General features: G+C 46.1%; 1 protein-coding gene across 1 annotated transcript; it reads left to right on the top strand.

Moving 5' to 3' along the window:
• The first annotated feature begins 8,438 nt into the window (after nucleotides 1-8,438).
• Nucleotides 8,439-10,834, top strand: LOC123149764 (uncharacterized). Its single transcript, XM_044569496.1, has 4 exons — nucleotides 8,439-8,571; nucleotides 8,664-8,760; nucleotides 10,105-10,289; nucleotides 10,394-10,834. The coding sequence occupies exons 2-4, from the start codon at nucleotides 8,674-8,676 to the stop codon at nucleotides 10,596-10,598; spliced, it is 477 nt and encodes a 158-aa protein (XP_044425431.1). The 5' UTR covers nucleotides 8,439-8,571; nucleotides 8,664-8,673; the 3' UTR covers nucleotides 10,599-10,834.
• The last annotated feature ends 8,501 nt before the right edge of the window (nucleotides 10,835-19,335 follow it).

The raw sequence follows: 19,335 nt of genomic DNA on the forward strand, positions 1-19,335 counted from the left end.
AAAACGTCGTTGAAGTCCCGGTTCTAAGCCATAAAGCATGGCACACTGAACTATCGAGTAGTCATCAGCTTTGTTCTGCCAAACGTTCACAACGTCTGCAGTTGCATCTGCAGCAGGCCTGGCACCCAACGGTGCTTCCAGGACGTAATTCTTCTATGCAGCAATAAGGGTAATCCTCAAGTTACGGACCCAGTCCGTGTAATTGCTACCATCATCTTTCAACTTTGCTTTCTCAAGGAACGCATTAAAAATCAACGGAACAACAGCACGAGCCATCTATCTACAATCAACATAGACATGCAAAATACTATCAGGTAGTAAGTTCATGATAAATTTAAGTTCAGTTAATCATATTACTTAAGAACTCCCACTTAGATAGACATCCCTCTAATCATCTAAATGATCATGTGATCCAAATCAACTAAACCATAACCGATCATCACGTGAAATGGAGTAGTTTTCAATGGTGAACATCATTATGTTGATCATATCTACTATATGATTCAAGCTCGACCTTTCGGTCTCAGTGTTCCGAGGCCATATCTGCATATGCTAGGCTCGTCAAGTTTAACCTGAGTATTCTGCATGTGCAAAACTGGCTTGCATCCGTTGTAGATGGACGTAGAGCTTATCACACCCGATCATCATGTGGTGTCTGGGCACGACGAACTTTGGCAACGGTGCATACTCAGGGAGAACACTTGTATCTTGAAATTTAGTGAGAGATCATCTTATAATGCTACCGTCAATCAAAGCAAGATAAGATGCATAAAGGATAAACATCACATGCAATCAATATAAGTGATATGATATGGCCATCATCATCTTGTGCTTTGTGATCTCCATCTCCGAAGCACCGTCATGATCACCATCGTCACCGGCGCGACACCTTGATCTCCATCGTAGCATCATTGTCGTTTCGCCAACTATTGCTTCTATGACTATCGCTACCGCTTAGTGATAAAGTAAAGCAATTACAGGGTGATTGCATCGCATATAATAAAGCGACAACCATATGGCTCCTGCCAGTTGTCGATAACTCGGTTACAAAACATGATCATCTCATACAATAAAATATAGCATCACGTCTTGACCATATCACATCACAACATGCCCTGCAAAAACAAGTTAGACGTCCTCTACTTTGTTGTTGCAAGTTTTACGTGGCTGCTACGGGCTGAGCAAGAACCGTTCTTACCTACGCATCAAAACCACAACGATAGTTCGTCAAGTTAGTGTTGTTTTAACCTTCTTAAGGACCGGGCGTAGCCACACTCGGTTCAACTAAAGTTGGAGAAACTGACACCCGCTAGCCACATGTGTGCAAAGCACGTCGGTAGAACCAGTCTTGTGTAAGCGTGCACGTAATGTCGGTCCGGGCCGCTTCATCCAACAATACCGCCGAAACAAAGTATGACATGTTGGTAAGCAATATGACTTGTATCGTCCACAACTCACTTGTGTTCTACTCGTGCATATAATATCAACGCATAAAACGTAAGCTCGGATGCCACTGTTGGGGAACGTAGTAATTTCAAAAAAATTCCTACGCACACGCAAGATCATGGTGATGCATAGCAACGAGAGGGGAGAGTGTTCTCTACGTACCCTCGTAGACCGAAAGTGGAAGCGTTAGAACAACGCGGTTGATGTAGTCGTACGTCTTCACGGCCCGACCGATCAAGCACCGAAACTACGGCACCTCCGAGTTCTAGCACACGTTCAGCTCGATGACGTCCCTCAAACTCCGATCCAGCCGAGTGTCGAGGGAGAGTTCCGTCAGCACGACGGTGTGATGATGATCTTGATGTTCTACCGTCGCAGGACTTCGCCTAAGCACTGCTACAATATTATCGAGGACTATGGTGGAGGGGGGCACCGCATACGGCTAAGAGATCCAAGGATCAATTGTTGTGTCTAGAGGTGCCCCCCTGCCCCCGTATATAAAGGAGCCAGGGGAAGGGGTCGACCGGCCAGGAGAGGCGCGCCAGAAGGAGTCCTCCTCCCACCGGCAGTAGGACTCCCCCCCTTCCTTGTTGGAGTAGGAGAGGAGAGTGAAGGAGAGAGAGGGGAAAAGGAAAGGGGGGGCGCCGCCCCCCTCCTTGTCCAATTCGGACTTGGGGGGAGGGGCGCGCGGCTGCCCCTTGGCCGCCTCTCCTCTTCCACCACTTGGGCCCATGAGGCCCATTAACCTCCGGGGGGGTTCCAATAACCCCCCGGTACTCCGGTATATATCCGATAACACCCGAAACCATTCCGGTGTCCGAATATAGTCGTCCAATATGTCAATCTTCATGTCTCGACCATTTCGAGACTCCACGTCATGTACATGGTCACATCTGGGACTCCGAACTACCTTCGGTACATCAAAACATATAAACTCATAATATAACTATCATCTAACTTTAAGCGTGCGGACCCTACGGGTTCGAGAACAATGTAGACATGACCGAAACACGTTTCTGGTCAATAACCAATAGCGGAACCTGGATGCTCATATTGGCTCCCACATATTCTACGAAGATCTTTATCGGTCAAACCGCATAACAACATACGTTGTTCCCTTTGTCATCGGTATGTTACTTGCCCGAGATTCAATCGTGGTATCTCAATACCTAGTTCAATCTCGTTACCGGCAAGTCTCTTTACTCGTTATGTAATACATCATCTCGCAACTAACTCATTAGTCATATTGCTTGCAAGGCTTATAGTGATGTGTATTACCGAGAGGGCCCAGAGATACCTCTCCGACAATCGGAGTGACAAATCCTAATCTCGAAATACGCCAACCCAACAAGTACCTTCGGAGACACCTGTAGAGCACCTTTATAATCACCCAGCTACGTTGTGACGTTTGGTTCCTCCGGTAAACGGGAGTTGCATAATCTCATAGTCACAGGAACATGTATAAGTCATAAAGAAAGCAGTAGCAACATACTAAACGATCAAGTGCTAAGCTAACGGAATGGGTCAAGTCAATCACATCATTCTCTCAATGATGTGATCCCATTAATCAAATGACAACTCTTTTGTCCATGGCTAGGAAACATAACCATCTTTGATAAATGAGCTAGTCAAGTAGAGGCATACTAGTGACACTCAGTTTGTCTATGTATTCACACATGTATCATGTTTCCGGTTAATACAATTCTAGCATGAATAATAAACATTTATCATGATGTAAGGAAATAAATAATAACTTTATTATTGCCTCTAGGGCATATTTCTTTCAACTCCTTCTCATATCCGGCTAGAGGTGGCCAGATCTGGCCCTCCCGTGCGGCATCCTCGATGGGTCATATGTCATCCCTGACCAGGGCCTGGTGGCCTTGTCGGGGTTGGCTCGAACTCGGATCTAGATCCAGCCAGGGTCTGGGAGTTTTGGTAGGGTTTGGCTGCTGGCCGAACCTACCCATGGCTGAATGCCTGCCAGTCGTGCCCTGCATGTGGTGTGTACGAGGGCCTGGCCGTGCCCCTCACCATGTGGTTGTTCACCGCTATGGTGTCCGCCCTTGCACGCGGTGCATGATGGGGTCGGTCGGGTCTCGGGTTCACCGCGGGAAAGGAGGGGTCTTTCCTCCCTGTTGCTGGTGGGTGGTGTGAGTGGTCAGGTTGTTGGTGTCAGTGTGAGGCGATGAGGTTGGGGTCTTGGATGGCGGAGCGGCGGTCCCAAGTGGAGGTCCGCCTGTTGGGCTCTTCGGCAAGCATCATGGTGGTGATGGTGGTTGCATCCTTTGGTCGTGTGGGCGGCGAGGGAGTTGTGTGTGATAGTTGGATTAAATCCCGCAAGCAATCTGCCATAGTAACAAAAAGTGAAAAAAAAGGCTTGTATTATGTTGTTGCCACTAGGTATAAAAAGATGAGTGCGTAGTTTTTCTTTGAACGCAGAGTGAAGACAGTATATCATTTATGTCATCATACTTAATATGATACTCTGTTTTATTACTTAATACCTTAAGATGCATGCTAGATAGCAGTCCTGGATGAAATACTAGCTATAGATGAAATTGGATAACGGTCTATAGATGTATGGACGTGATGCTTATATGTAGGTAAAATATAACCGACCATACTCATAATAAAAAAACCGTAATTCAATTGATACACAACTGCTTGTTTACCACACCATGCTATCTTTTGTAGAGAAACCACTAGAAAATCAAAACAAGCTTTGTTTAATTTGTTTAAGCACTCTGTTTCTTCCAGTTAATAAGTTCAATTGATTTTATCTCCCGCCTTTTGTCCATATATACTACATGATGGTCGGTTATATTTTACCTTTGTATGGTTAATCTACACAATGAGTGCAAAGTAGGAACAACAAGCAGCAGCAGTGAGGTTACATTTCGGCCAAAATATTTCAGCAATTTTAGTAGTGCACACGAATTCAAATATTTTTTAAAATTTCAAATGTCCAATTGAATTCAAGTGAATATTTTGGTCATTTGGGCGAAATGCAAACCGAAATCACTGAAAAATTCACTGAACTTCGATGATTTCGGTTGTGCTGAAATATTTTCAAAACTGAAATTGAAACCAGCAGTTGCATCTTGTCTACAGATGGAAACATGGAACAAGCACGCCGACCACAAACAGCAGATCGAGGAAAGGAGAAAGTGCATGATATATCTAGCTAAGGCCTAAGGAGATCAGACCAGACCACCCTCTCCAGTGAATTAATCTGGTAATCTTTTTTGTTCGCTATTATACCTGTGCCTTAAGTCGCAGTTCCTTTCCTTGTTGCTATATAATTAGTGTCAGTTGAAATCCCTTCGGTGTGTGTTAAAACTACTTAGAAAAAAGCTAAGCTGGTCGAATTTTTCTTTTTAGAAAAAAAGGAAGACCCCCGGCCTCTGTATCTGGACGATGCATTCAGCCATTTTATTAATTATTCACACAAGACCTTATAAAGTCATACGACAGTAAGACTAAAGCCACCGTTTAGGCAACATCAGTCGCTACTCTTATCCAGTTGATTTAGGGATGTTGATAGTCTGGGCCTAATACCAAACAGACCTCGCAGTCAAACCTAAACATGTAAGACCTAAGGTCCCAACCAGGACGCCTGCCAGGTATGGGTCACCCACTAGTCCGGCGCACTCCTCAACCAGGACGCCTGCCGGGTATGAGGCCGCTGCAGCCACCTACCACCAATCTACCTTTCAGAGTTGTACTGCTGCATCTACCTTGCCCGGTCTAGCTGCCGTCGACGCCACCACGACGCCAGACAGCGTCACCCTCCTGTGCGAGTCCATCATCCCACATCAGATGCCCAATCTCCAGAGCGTCATGCCATCGAGATCTATCACCATCAATGTGCATGATAAAGCACCGCTCCACCAAAGACGTCGTCCACTGGTCCCTCGAGCCTGTGTACACCTCCAAGAAAGACGCCCCCAAGGAGGAAACGACACAAATGCGCCGCCGTCTTTTGATCTATCGATCTAGGGTTTCCCTCGGAGGTAGCAGATCGTAGTCTAGAACTTCTCCACGGCGATGCCTTCAAGAAGGGAACAACAACGTAGAGCGCCGCCATCGCCGGCTTTGGCATCTAGCCAAGAGCAGGTTTTCACCTAGATCTGTTCGAAGACCTCCATCCGCTTCTTGTGTACGGACCGCCGCCTTCTCTGTCGAAGACTAGACCAAGGGTCCAGCCGTCGCCGTCAGATCCATGTAGCCAGCACCGGGAGATGACGACATTCTCCCTGTATCAGAGTAGATCGAGACGGAGATGATGATGCCCCTGGATCTCCGGCAGACCAGCGAGCCGCCGGCCCCACCGCGTCCAGATCACCGGCCACGCCGGGCCGCCACCACCCCGCGCGACGTCCGGGTCGGAGAGGGAGCCGCTGACCATGCACAGGGGCCACCGCCTCCTGCACATGTCGGAGCGCCGCCGCTCGCCCAGCGCCCGCCACCGCCTGCCGAGGCCCGCCGCCGCGCGCCCCACGCCCCGCCACCGCTCGCCGAGTGCCACCTCGCGCCCGACCGTGAGCGCCGCAGGACACCGCCGCCTGCCGCCTAGATCCATCGCCCGCGAAGGAAGGGGAGTCGGGAGAGGAAGCCCCCCCCCCCCCCTCCCGCCCGGCCGCCGCCGCCGTCTGCCACGCGGGTTTCATCCGGCGGCGGCGCGGGGAGGGGGGGAGGAGAGGGCGGTGGGGCGGCTCCTAGGTTTGGGTCGCCCCCGAGTCGCCCAGGGCTAAGCTGGTCGATACTTGCACCTATTTATGTTATCAGTGTGCTAAGCAGAACATTGCCTATTAAAGGTAAAGCTGGCTCTTACTAGCTCCCTTTCTATGCAGGCAGGCCGACAAGCCCTGGCTGGCAATGGATCCACAGTGATGCTGCAGCATGAACGAAGAATTGCATCCGAGAAGGAGTGTCTTGCATTGTGAATTATTATGAGCATACTATTTTTGTGATCTATACATGTGCTCTCATGGGTGCGTTGAGAGAACACTGAATATTGTAGCTGCATGGAGGCTAAGACCATTTGTGATTCAAATTATATCCTTTCAGTTGCTTGCTTGCTGCAATCTCAAGGTAGAATCGGCAGACACGCATGATGGCAGTGAGTATGTCTCTTTTGTTCATACGTGACATGCGTGGGCATGACTCATTCATTGGTTGTAGCCTGTAGGAGCTGTCAGCACTAGGCGTGTTCTGGGTATGTCATTGTAATTTGTGTGTTTGCCCTATCGTGAAGTGTATAGGTTTGTTGCAGCAGTTTTCTGTACCTTGCCAATCGGATGTAGATGAGGACGGACATGGCAGTTTAGTTCAGTTTAGTGAAGAGAATTATTTGTGTATCATATATTGAGAAAACAATTAATTACAGTTGCATGAAGGCAGAGTATTTGTGATTTGTATTTTTTTTCAGTTGGTTTGCTGTAACCTGAAGCTTTTATGGGTTGAGTGAACAATACTGTAGCTACATGAAGACCATTTGTGATCTCGTTCGGGACAGGAGGAGTGGCAAATTGGTTTTTTTTCTTGTGTAATTTCCTTGTAGATAGATAAAAACCAATGGTACAAAGGGTGGTGGTACAGAGAGATTAAGTAGGTACATAATATGCTTTAGTAAAGATTTATTTGTTATGATTTACACCTTAATTTTCTTCAAATTGATTATTTGTTTCCTAATCAATATGATTGAGTGATTTTTTTCTTAAAATCGATTGTTTGTTTTCTAATTAACGTGATTGAGCGATTTAAGGTAAGGTTAATTAATTTAGATTTGATCTTTAGATATTGATCATGATCAATTTGATTTGACCTTTAGATATTAATCATCATTGATTCTTTTACATAAAGACATTACTAAATAACTTACGCAAGCATGAAAAAGTTCTGATCTATTTAGATTTTTTTTCATTGTGTGAGATGGGTGACACGAAAATAAACCGGTGAAGTGGGGGGAGGGGACAAAAAAAAGTCAAGTCGAAAAAACCGGACGAAAGTGAGGGATGCAATCCTACCAACTGCTCCGTTAGGAGTAGAGATGGTATATATCAAAACCATACCATAATAATTTGGTATATATAGAAACCGAATCATATTTAATTTCATACCGTATTTACCAAAGTATTAATACTGTACAAACCAAAAAAACATATAAACGAACCATGTAAAACGAATAAACCGAATGCACAGGGTGAGTTTTCATAGTTTTAAATTGTTTTTGCATTTTTTCGGTTTTATTTTTCATTCTTTTTTCCTTTGGTTTACTTGTTCAATTTTCATTGTTTTTTCATTTTTCTTTCTTTCTATTAGTTTTCATTCTAAAATTTTCATATATGTGAAGAACATTTTCCCAATACACGTTTAATATTTTTTAAATGCTTGATTAACATTTTTCCAATGTAATATTAACATTTTCAATACATGGTCAATATTCTTTCTATATAGATTTTACATTTAGTAAATGAATGATTGATCAAAATTTCACAAATATAAATTTAACAATTTTAATACATTACCAGATTAAAAAAATATAAATATATGGTCAACATGTTTTAACTGCTTGTTTATCATTTTTAAAATATTTTTTTAGTCATATGCTTAATTAACATTTTTTAGATGCACAATCAACATTTTTCACACACATTGTATACATTTTTGTATGCATGTGAAACATTTTCTCTATGCGCATTCAACATTTTTTAAATGCTCAGTTAGCATTTTTCCAATTTTTTATGTAAAAATGTTGTGTGATATATACTTATTTAGAATATTATTAGGAATATTTAAAAGTATAAACGTAAATGTTGTTTTTAGAAACAACGGATATATATGAAATAAAGAACGAAATGAAAAACAAACAAGGAAACGATGCCGTAGCCTGCCGAGCGGCTAGGCAGACGCGAGACATAGGGCCGACGATGGTTGGTAAGTGGATCGCATTCTCATAGATGGTTGGGCCTGCTGGCCCAGCAAGTATTTATTACTTGCGCGGCCCCCTTCCCCTGGTATGGTGGGTAGGATCGATTCTCCTCCTCGGCGGCGGAAGGCGAACAGCGAGGAACCCTAACCCTAACCCTAACCGCGCTCCGATCCGATCCGATCCGCAAGGTAGGCTTGATTCCTCGAACCCTAACCAGCAGTTCCGATCCGCACCCGGCTTGATTTCGGTTCTTCGGTGATTGACTCGTGCTTGTCTGCAGGCCTGCGACGATGGCGGCTTCCCTCCGCGCGGCGGCCAAGAGGATGCTGCGCCCGGCGGTGCATCCAGGGGAGGGGCTTCGCACCCAGCACCAGCAGGTATATATCTTCTCCGTCCTTGTTGCTCTGATTCGTGGAGCCTTCTTCTTTCCATACTACAGTAGTATTTTCTATTACATCACAGGGATGCGCGCGTGTCCTTGAAACAGGCACCTTATTAATTGATTTCCTGTTGGTAGATGATTAACTTCCCAGCACGAAAGCCTTTGATATTTTGGTAAAAAAATTGACATCGTTTGGTCAACAATTTTTACATTTTGCTGTGCCATTGGTTGGTAGATGATCAACTGCCTAGCATGAATGCTTTGATATTTTGGTTAAACCGGCATCTTTTGCTCTCCAACTAGTTTTATAATAATTTGCTGTGCCATTGGTTGGTAGATGATCAACTGCCTAGCTTGAATGTGGTGGTGATATTTTGGTACAAAATCGACACTATTTAGTCTCTAGTTTGTTTTATAATTTGCCGTGCCATTGGTAGACGATCAACTGCCTAGAATGGATGTGGTGATATGTTGGTAAAAATTGACATCGTTTGGTCTCTAATTAGTTTTATAATTTGCTGTGCCGTTGGTAGATTATCAACTGCCTAGCATTAATGTGGTGATATTTTGGTAAAAATTGACATCGTTTTGTCTCCAACTAGGTTTATATTTTGCTGCACCAATGGTACATGATCAACTGCCTAGCATTAATGTCGTGATATTTTGGTAAAAATTGACATCGTTTTGTCTCCAACTAGGTTTATATTTTGCTGCACCAATGGTACATGATCAACTGCCTAGCATTAATGTGGTGATATTTTGGTAAAAATTGACATCGTTTTGTCTCCAACTAGGTTTATATTTTGCTGCACCAATGGTACATGATCAACTGCCTAGCATTAATGTCGTGATATTTTGGTAAAAATTGACATCGTTTTGTCTCCAACTAGGTTTATATTTTGCTGCACCAATGGTACATGAGCAACTGCCTAGCATTAATGTGGTGATATTTTGGTAAAAATTGGCATCGTTTTGTCTGCAACTAGGTTTATATTTTGCTGCACCAATGGTACATGATCAACTGCCTAGCATTAATGTGGTGATATTTTGATAAAAATTGGCATCGTTTTGTCTGCAACTAGGTTTATATTTTGCTGCACCAATGGTACATGATCAACTGCCTAGCATTAATGTGGTGATATTTTGGTAAAAATTGACATCGTTTTGTCTCCAACTAGGTTTATATTTTGCTGCACCAATGGTACATGAGCAACTGCCTAGCATTAATGTGGTGATATTTTGGTAAAAATTGGCATCGTTTTGTCTGCAACTAGGTTTATATTTTGCTGCACCAATGGTACATGATCAACTGCCTAGCATGAATGCTTTGATATTCCAGCATTCCGGAACCCCCCGTGCCTTGGATGAAGGATACAACCATGCATCGCAAATCCAGCAGAAGAAGGAGGAGTTGTACAATCTCATCGCCAAGGCTGTGGCGGAGCCCACTACCACCTGGCTGGACAGGCGACTGCTCAAGGCTCTCTCCTTGCAAATCAAGCCTAGACCAAAGGACCCTCAGTGGTACAATATCAACCATATATACTCAGACATAGATATTTGTTATGTTTCTCTACCCTACCAGAATTCATATGTAATTCTTACCATCTCATCCAACCTACCTGTAGGCGCAAGATAATTTTGACCAAGGTGGCCACCCATTGTACATATGCTGTGGGTATTCTTGTTGCTTATGTCAGATGTCCTCGCACTGAAGACGGTGCTAAAATAGTAAGGTACGATGGACATCTTGTTACTGTTGAGAGTCTGCCCATGCTACAAGGATATCAGCCTGCTACTCCTGCTGAGGGAGTGCCCAAGCAAATGAGTTGAAGAAGAAATGCAGCTTGTTTTTGATGGAGAAGCAAGACGGATATCAGTTCTATATATTCCAGCACTATATTATTATGTATGTCTATGTCATGTACTACTGGATGATCTCTGGTATTTATGATGTTGCTGGCATGGTATGAAGATGAGTCTAGTAGTATTTCTGTTTGAGCAAATTTCTGCTTTAGCAACTGGATGATCTGTGTGATCGCTTTCTAAGAAAAGATATTTGTGATGTAGCTGGCTTGGTACTGGTCGTACAGATGAACCTTATGCATTGTTGGATGAACCCATTGTTGGTTTGAATCCTGCCATGAGAGATGATTGGCCATGTATCGCATTTCGAATGATACAATGTCTGGTCGTACAGGTGTTTGGACAAAAGAGCGTCGTACGCAGGTCAGTTTGCTTGTTGGATGATGCTTGATATCAGCAGTTATGACTGGCTCTGGTTGACTCATTTTTCGATCCGGAATATTCTTCAAATACATGAATATTATTTTGAATTCATGAACATTTTTTTAATTTTTAAAAAAATTCCAAATTTATGAAGATTTTCCAAATTCAGAAATATTTTTATTTATAATTTTAATAAAACTGACTGAAATAAATTAAAGATTTGACAAAATTGAAAAATATGAAACTCCGGGTTTGCTTGCTTGCTAGGGCACCCCTGGAGTCGTTAGCTATGACCATGTTCAACTCTAGCAGAGTCGGCACATCATTGGTCGATGTATCCCGTATGGTATATAGAGCGTGCTCCATATGAAATATGGAGGCACGGTTGTTGTACGTAAACACAGAGTCGCCGTAATGCGGCCTCCATATTTTTTTTCTTTCATTGGATGACCTGTTGCGCCCTTAGCGTAAAGATCAATTAGAGAACAAGAAATGCAATCAAAAGGGATAAAATGAACTATTTGAAGGAGTTATTTTTCAGAATTATCTGCAAAATATGATTCTAATGACTATGGTCATCTTGTGTTATTTTACACTAATCCTTTGTTTAGGTAGTCCGTTAAGTAGCATCACATGACCGCATTCCGACCAAGATAACACCAAACCGGATGAACCGAGCATCTGAACAAGCCAAGAACCGTACCCTCACCAATGACCTCCTAACTGGCAACCAACAACACACGAAAAGTGGTCGGAACCCGGAACCGGAAAGCAACAATCCTCCATCGACCCGGAAACGGAGCTAGAGAGGTGTCCCATGTCCGGCATAATCCAACCTGGCACACCAACAACCGAATAAGTCACGGAGCCGACTACTCGGGGTCCCTGACGCGTGTGCCGAAGGCGCGCCTCCGGCCACCTCATCTGTCGTGCGCCTTGCATGTGCCGCCCCACAAGTTGGTGGTGGGGTTGCTTGCAAAAAAAAAAGTTGGTGGTGAGGCTCGGTGTTTGTTCCACCGGGAAGAGACGTAGGGTCTGCACTCGAGGGTGCACACCTTGGTTGGCATGTGGGCTATCTGGCACTCGTGCCCTGAGCACATCCATGCGGCCGGACACCCCATAGGTGTTTGTCCTGGGCTTTACAAAATTATTTGCCTGCTCGAAACATGCAACCGCAGCCCTGGATGAGAAGGCACAACCGAACTGGCCATCACGAATATCAAGGCATTCGATGCTTCTTTGAGTTTTGGTATAAGGTTTGCATCCTAATGAGGAAGACGAGGTGGTGGCGGCTCCCTAGAGATGAAATAAGGTTCTTCCTGTTTAGCCATGTCTCAATGATGTTTCTAGTGTCATCTGAGGGAGCGTGGATATTTGTCTCCGACGAATCTCGTGGGATTCGTCGGCCTTTGTCTTGGGTGGATCCGCTTGGATCTGATCTTCGTTCGTGTATGTTCACGTGTCTATAGGTTGGATCCTTCCGATCTATATTTCTTTTCATCGACGGTGGTTCTTTTTCCTGATGCGCCGGTCCTGTGGGCCTTAGCACGTCGTCTTCCTAGCTATCTTCCACAATAAGGTTTGCCAGACTCCAGTGATGGAGGGGGATGACGGTGGCACGCCTTCGGCTTGCTCTAGTGATTATACCCGTTGCTATGTTCTACGGACATAGATGTAGTTTTTAATTTTAATGTTTGTTGTACTTTCTTGACAGTTGATGAATAGATCAGAAGCTTCTTTGGAAAAAAAGATTCAACGAGGGCAAGACAAGAAAAAAAAAAGGAAAAAAAGAGAGAAGAAACTAGACCGAGGGAGGGTGAGTGGGTCTCAATCTCACGGATGGGCTATATACACGGGCGCCACGGAAGGCAAACGAGCGAGGAACCCTAACCCCTAACCAGTTCCGATCAGCAAGGTAGGTTAGCTTCCAACCCCTAACCCTATTCAGTAGTTCCTAGCCGCAAGTTACGTTCCAACCCGGCGTGATTTCTCCGGTCTTGGGTGATTTTTTTTTGACGCGTCAACGGCGGGCTTACGCCTGCTTGAACCTTTATTGCGATCGTCAAGAGGTGTTACAAAGTGCTCAGCATTAGAAGTACATGGGGTCAGAGGGAGAGAAAAACAGAGAAAAGATACATAGTGCTGGAGGCTACAATCTCGCAGCTAAGAGGAACAACATGGATGCCCAGTCTCGAAGCGCAGTTTGTTTCATGGCGTTCTTGCAGCGGTGAGACCAAAGGCGTAGGTCATTGGCCGCTGAGTTTGCAGTTGTGTGTAGATCCAGGTGAAGGTCGCGGAAAACTTTGGCATTTCTCCTCTGCCAAATATTCCAGAGAACGGCCAAAAGGACCGTTGATCTGGTCTTGTTGTTGAAGTTCCCGCCCCAGGCGTGTAGGAGCCCCTGTGGCGCAACTGGGCAAAGGCTACCCAGCTCTGCCCATAGCGGGCTGAGCCGTCGGCATTTGAACAGGAGGTGTTCAATGGTTTCGCATTGCGAGCAGAAGGGGCCGGCATTGGAAGTAGTAATGCCCCGCCGGAAGCGTCTGTCTTGGGTGATTGATTCGTGCTCGTTTGCAGGGCTCCGACGATGACGGCTTCCCTCCGCGCGGCGTCGACGAGGATCATGCGTTCGGCGGTGCTTCGCCGGCTCGTCCACATGCAGCCGTAGGTATCTTGGCTCTTGGCCTCCATCCCATCTCCGGCTAGATCTGTAGCCCGACGTCTGACTGTTAGGCCTCCCTTCTTCTCTCCATACTGTTTTCCATTACTGTATATATCATAATCATAGGATGAACGGCTATCCTTTAGGCATTGTTCGGCTAATCCCCACCACGAGGGGATTGGAGAGGATTGGAGGGGTTTGATGTAGATTTTGACTTGCTGGGGATTTAATCCCTGCCAATCTGCTCCAAACCTCTTGAAACCCTGTGGAACCGAACAAGGCCTTAAACATGCACGTTTTTTATTGATGATCTCTGCCTACCTTGAAGAATGCTTTGCCTTGATATATTTTTTTAAAAGCTGCGTCTTTTGGTCTCCAGCTAGTTCTATAGTTTGCTCTATATCATTGGAAGATGGTTAACTCCCTAGCATGAAGAAATATTTTGGTAAATCGATGTCTTTTCGTCTCCTGCTAGTTTACACAGTAGTTTTCTGTGCCATTGTTAGATGGTCAATTGCCTAGCATGAAGAAATATTTTGGTAATGTAAAGCTGCCTTTTGGTCTCCCTGATAGTTTTGTAGTTTGACGTGCCATTGGGTACATGACCAACTGCCTAGCATGAGGAATGCTGTGATATTTTAGTAAAAAGTCTATTGGTCTCCAGCTAGTTTTACAGTTTGCTGTACAAGATATCAGGTGATATACGCTGTGGGTAGGCATCTCTTGTCAAGACTGTTTATTGTTTAGTTATCAGTTCTCAATGCTGCTTCTATGTTTCCAGCATTCTGGATTCCGTGCATCGAAATTCAAGCAGCATAAGGAGGAGCTGTACGATCTCATCGCCGAGGCGAATGCAAATTCTGCCGCCACCTGGCAGGACAGGCTTATGCTCCATCATCTGTGCTCGCAAATCGAGCCTAGACCAAATGACCCTCAATGGCATTCCTCTGCTACAGGAGTTCATATGTACGTAGTTCTTAGTTCTTACCATCTCATCTCATGTCATCTCATCCCATCTACCTGCAGGCGCAAGGTATTTGGACTCAAGAAGTGGATCGCTTACACTTCGTTCACGGTTGGTGTTGTTACTTCTTTGATCGCTGTTTTTGGCCTGGCTCCCAATCCTAAAATAGTAGAGTATGAAGGACATCTTGTTACTGCTGAGAGTGTGCCCATGCTACAAGAGAGATTGCGCAAGCAAGATGGATATCAGCGTGCTGCTACTGCTGGGGAGTGCACATGCAAACAAGGTGCCTCAAAAACTTTACGGAGTATCATATAGTATATATTTCTTTTGCGGAAATGCTACTGCACAGTACATGATGTTTTCCGAGCTAACCCGCTCTGCGCCGTCGGATCCCTCGCATGAATCTTGGCGCTGGGCAGCGTCGCTGCATCATGTTCGCCAACCGTTCACCCTAACCGGCAACCGCGTGAACGCCTACCATTAACCCCCTCTTTGTTGCCCCACTCGCCCACTAACCACACTCGCGCACATGTTCTCTTCCCAGCGTGCTCTCTGCAAGAGTCTACTCTCAGAGTATATCAATTTGTCATCTGAAATAATATTCACAGACCTTTGAACGTTGTGATATCTGTAATATTCTCAAGGACATATAATCGTTGCCAACCCTTTTAAACTATTTGCAATTATAAGATCTAAATCTTATGCCTCTGTTTCAAAAAAAGGATGCAAATCACCAGATCAGTCCAAAAATATTATGCCTGGACAACCACCTATTTATGGAACGTATTTGAAATATTGTTCTTTTTTAGGAAGTAGCTAGTGATTTCAGGTCCAAGACCATCACTGGTTAATGCCAATGAGGCTAGGACAACACTAAATTCCTCCTATAACTTACACCTACATGACAAAAAGAAAACAGTTTCTTGTGATTCTGGAAACACTGTAATGTTCTTTAGAACTACATACGAGCCACCTTATATATGATAAGATAAAGTGGAAATATATATGTCAGAAATATAAATACCAAATTGGAACAAGAGATCAAGAAACAACAACAGGGTCTCTTGATCTCTTGATCTATTGTGCAATAGTATTTTTATTTCTGACTATTTGTATTTCATTTTGCATTATAATAAGTCAGAAATATAAATACCAAATGGAAACAAGAGATCAAGAAACAACAACAGGGTCTTTATTGTCTTCTCCACAATACAGGCCGACAAACTTGGTGCTCCCTCCAACTCAAACAGTTGTATCTCAACACCAAGTATCGCTGTTAATAATAGAGTTACAAAACATCGTGAGTACGTCAAAGGACAAAGATGAACTGGTGATGTATCTTCTAGTTGAGCAATGTATGTGTGCAATGACAAGTTCATGTAGGTTACCAAGGAATATTTTGCTTACAAGATGTTGAAATGTGAATGTGATGATCACCTTCTTTGTTCAAGATGGTGGTCCAATCTCATAGCAAAATTTCTTCTCCCGCGATTCATTCTTGAAAGAAGCTATAAAGATACATGGCTCCATTGTTTCTTTACCAGTTGCCATTTCATCATTGCTGGTTCGCTTTCTACTAGAGGGAGGTGCTTCATGTTGACTTGCAGCATCTGTAAATGGTAAGATACACACAGTTTTATTCACAATTCAATCGGTAACAAAAGATTCAGTCTATCACGACTGTTGCTAGTGCCAAATGGTGGTACTGGCAACTCAGTTCGGTAGGGAAGCACTGAAGTTACTAGTTTGGAGTAATTCAGTTTCTTCAAATTGTCTGCAACAGGTGACAAGCAAAGAAACTGCAAATTCATAGTCATACCTCGGCAAGCATACGCTTGAGGTATTGATCTCTCACACGTAGAAGTAGCCACCAACCCAGCAGGTGGCCATGGCATTTGGAAAGGGAAAGCCATGCAACGATGACATCGAAACTTGTCCTTGAGGCTCAGGTCCTTGAGATCAATGACGATATGAGAATACTTGCTACTCACACAGTAAACAATTGCTAGTCCGGCAGCCACCATATGGACGTCACAGCTCCGGTTCAAGCTGGCAAGCTCACCTATTTGGCTTTGCTTCTCCAACTCCCACGCACGCCCATTGCCGCCGCCCTTCTTCTTGAGCACCCACACTTGCAACATGGTTGCGCCGACGATATTCAGAAAGCAACACGCACCGGCATCGGTGTCTGCAATGGCGTATACTCGTGGACGTGGAACTGGGAGGAGGACGATTGAGAACACCATGGTGCTGGTGTCGAGCAAGAGCGAGGAATTCAGGTCATATCTCCAAAAGATGAGTCCGGCCGCGGCAGCGTGCATCGGCCGCCGCATGCGCTTCGCGGGCACGTCGACGCCGATGTCGATGCCATCCACGTCCACCCACGGGTGGACGCGCCACCCTGACGTACATGAGTTGTACTCCATGGCTCGCATCCGTTGGCCGTCTCGCTCTTGCTGCACGGTGACCACGCGGAAGCAGCACGGCGCACCACCTTCTCCATCTCCATGGCCGCCGAGGTCGAGCAAGCAGTCCGATATGTACTCAGGCTCGGGGAGGGCTCCGTTCGGTGGACGGGGCACGGCGACGTGCCGGTGGGAAATGGAGACGGGGTTGTAGACGGAGACGGAGTCGCCTCTGCAGAGGAGGAGGCGGCCGTTGCGGAAGTCCCGGAGGCGCCACGCCGGATCGTGCTCGAGGTGGGTGAGCAGGAAGTCACCCCCGCGCGCGGCGGCTGCGAGGTCTCGGTCGGAACGGACGGCGGCCGCGGGGTGGAAGACGGGGAGCTGGTCGAGGTCCGCGTGGGTGACGAAGAGGCCGAGCACGGGCGACCAGGGGTGGAGCTCGCGGAAGCGCCGGAGGAAGGGAGGGCTTGAGGCGATGCCGCGCCAGCGGCGTGACGCGAGTGCGGCTCGACCGAGGGAGGCCGGCGACGGGAGCCGGAGCAGGATGTCCTCGATGTTTTTGTCCTTGAGGGAGTCAAGGGTGGTGACCCCAGGGCTAGCCTCCGACGGCTCCATCAGGGGAGGAGCTGGATGGTCGTACGTGGAGCGTGGCGTGGCGGAGCAGCCGAGGATAAGCCGGCGGTGAAACTGGCCATGTGGGTCAGTGCAGAGGCATGAGGACTCTTCCGTGTGGATAGCTTCTCTTGTTTCTGCCGGCGAATCGGCCGATGACAAGAGCGGGCCGTCCATACTTATTTAATCGACCTGAGCCAACGCGGAACTAAGAGCCGAAACAACCAATTGGTTGGGCTCAACAGCTATGGAGTAGAGTTGGTGAAACTCCGTTGTTGGCCAATCCAAAGATCGAGCCAAAACCGCGTGGAGCGCCCGTTGTTAACCCCAAACTTCGCGCCCCTGGCGAAGAAGGGTTTGAGGGCTTGTATGGAGTTTCAGAAGGGGGACCCACGAGAGACCGCCTCGAAGAAATTCCCATTCAGAAAGTATTTCGCACGGAGGAGGTCGATCCAGAGGCCAGTCTCACCCTGAGACATCTTCCAGATCCATTTGCACATGAGTGCAATGTTCATCAGCTTGGAGTTGATGATCCCAAGGCCCCCTGGGCTTTGGGTCTGCAAACAGCCTGCCATTTAACCTTATGGTATTTCCGTTTAGGTCCCGCTCCTTCCCAAAAGAAACGGGACCGCGGGTTATCCAACTTAGTGTGTACCACATCCGCCAGCATGAACAAACCCATGGCGAACATGGGTAGGGATGAGAGGCTGGAGTTAGTTAAGATTAGTCTAGCCCCTGAAGACATAAATCGACCTCTCCACGGACTGACCCTGTCCGCAACCTTAGAGGTGAGAGGTTCCCAATCGGCGATCGAACATTTCTTTGCCGCGATCGGGAGAACGAGGTAAGTGAACGGAAACTGGCCAAGTTTGCAATTAAGCAAATTGGCTACCCGCTGACTTTCGGCCGCGTCCATCCCTATGGACACCACTTCACATCTGTGAAAGTTGATTTTAAGCCCCGACATGAGTTTAAAGCACAACAGAATGGCTTTGACCGTTGTGATACTGTGTGTGTCGGGCTCGAAAAGGAGGAGTGTGTCATCCGCGTATTGCAGGTGTGACACGCCTCCCGGAATCAGATTGTCCACCACTCCCCTGATGTGGCCGGCCAAACGAGCTCTGTCTAGCATGGCGCCCAAGGCGTCCGCCACAAAGTTAAACAGCAACAGAGAGGCTGGGTCCCCTTGACGCAACCCACGCTTGTTGCGGAAGAAGTTCCCTACTTCTCCATTCACCGCAATCGCCGTTTGGCCCCCCGAGACCAACTGCATCATGCGGTGAACCCAAACCGACAAGAATCCTCGGTCCAGGAGGACCTCTCGGAGACACTCCGAGTTCACGCGATCGTACGCCTTCTCAAAATCAAGTTTCAGGAGAATCGCGGGCTGGCGAGCGCGTTTTAGGGAGTGAACAATCTCTTGGAGGGCCAACGGCCCCTCCAAGATGTTGCGCCCCCGAATAAAAGCCGATTGGTTCCTACTAATAATACGGTGAGCTATCGGAGACAAACGAGTCGAACAAGCCTTAGCACAAATTTTAAACGGAACATTAATCAACGCAATGGGACAAAAGAGCCTAATATGATCCGTGCCCGAAACTTTGGGGATCAGAGAGAGAACCCCAAAGTTTAGGCGAGAGATATCTACCGTACCCCGCATAAAACCATTGCAAACGTCGAAAATAGGCCCTTTGA

The sequence above is a fragment of the Triticum aestivum genome, chromosome 1B (assembly GCF_018294505.1).
Source record: "Triticum aestivum cultivar Chinese Spring chromosome 1B, IWGSC CS RefSeq v2.1, whole genome shotgun sequence".
NCBI lineage: Eukaryota > Viridiplantae > Streptophyta > Magnoliopsida > Poales > Poaceae > Triticum > Triticum aestivum.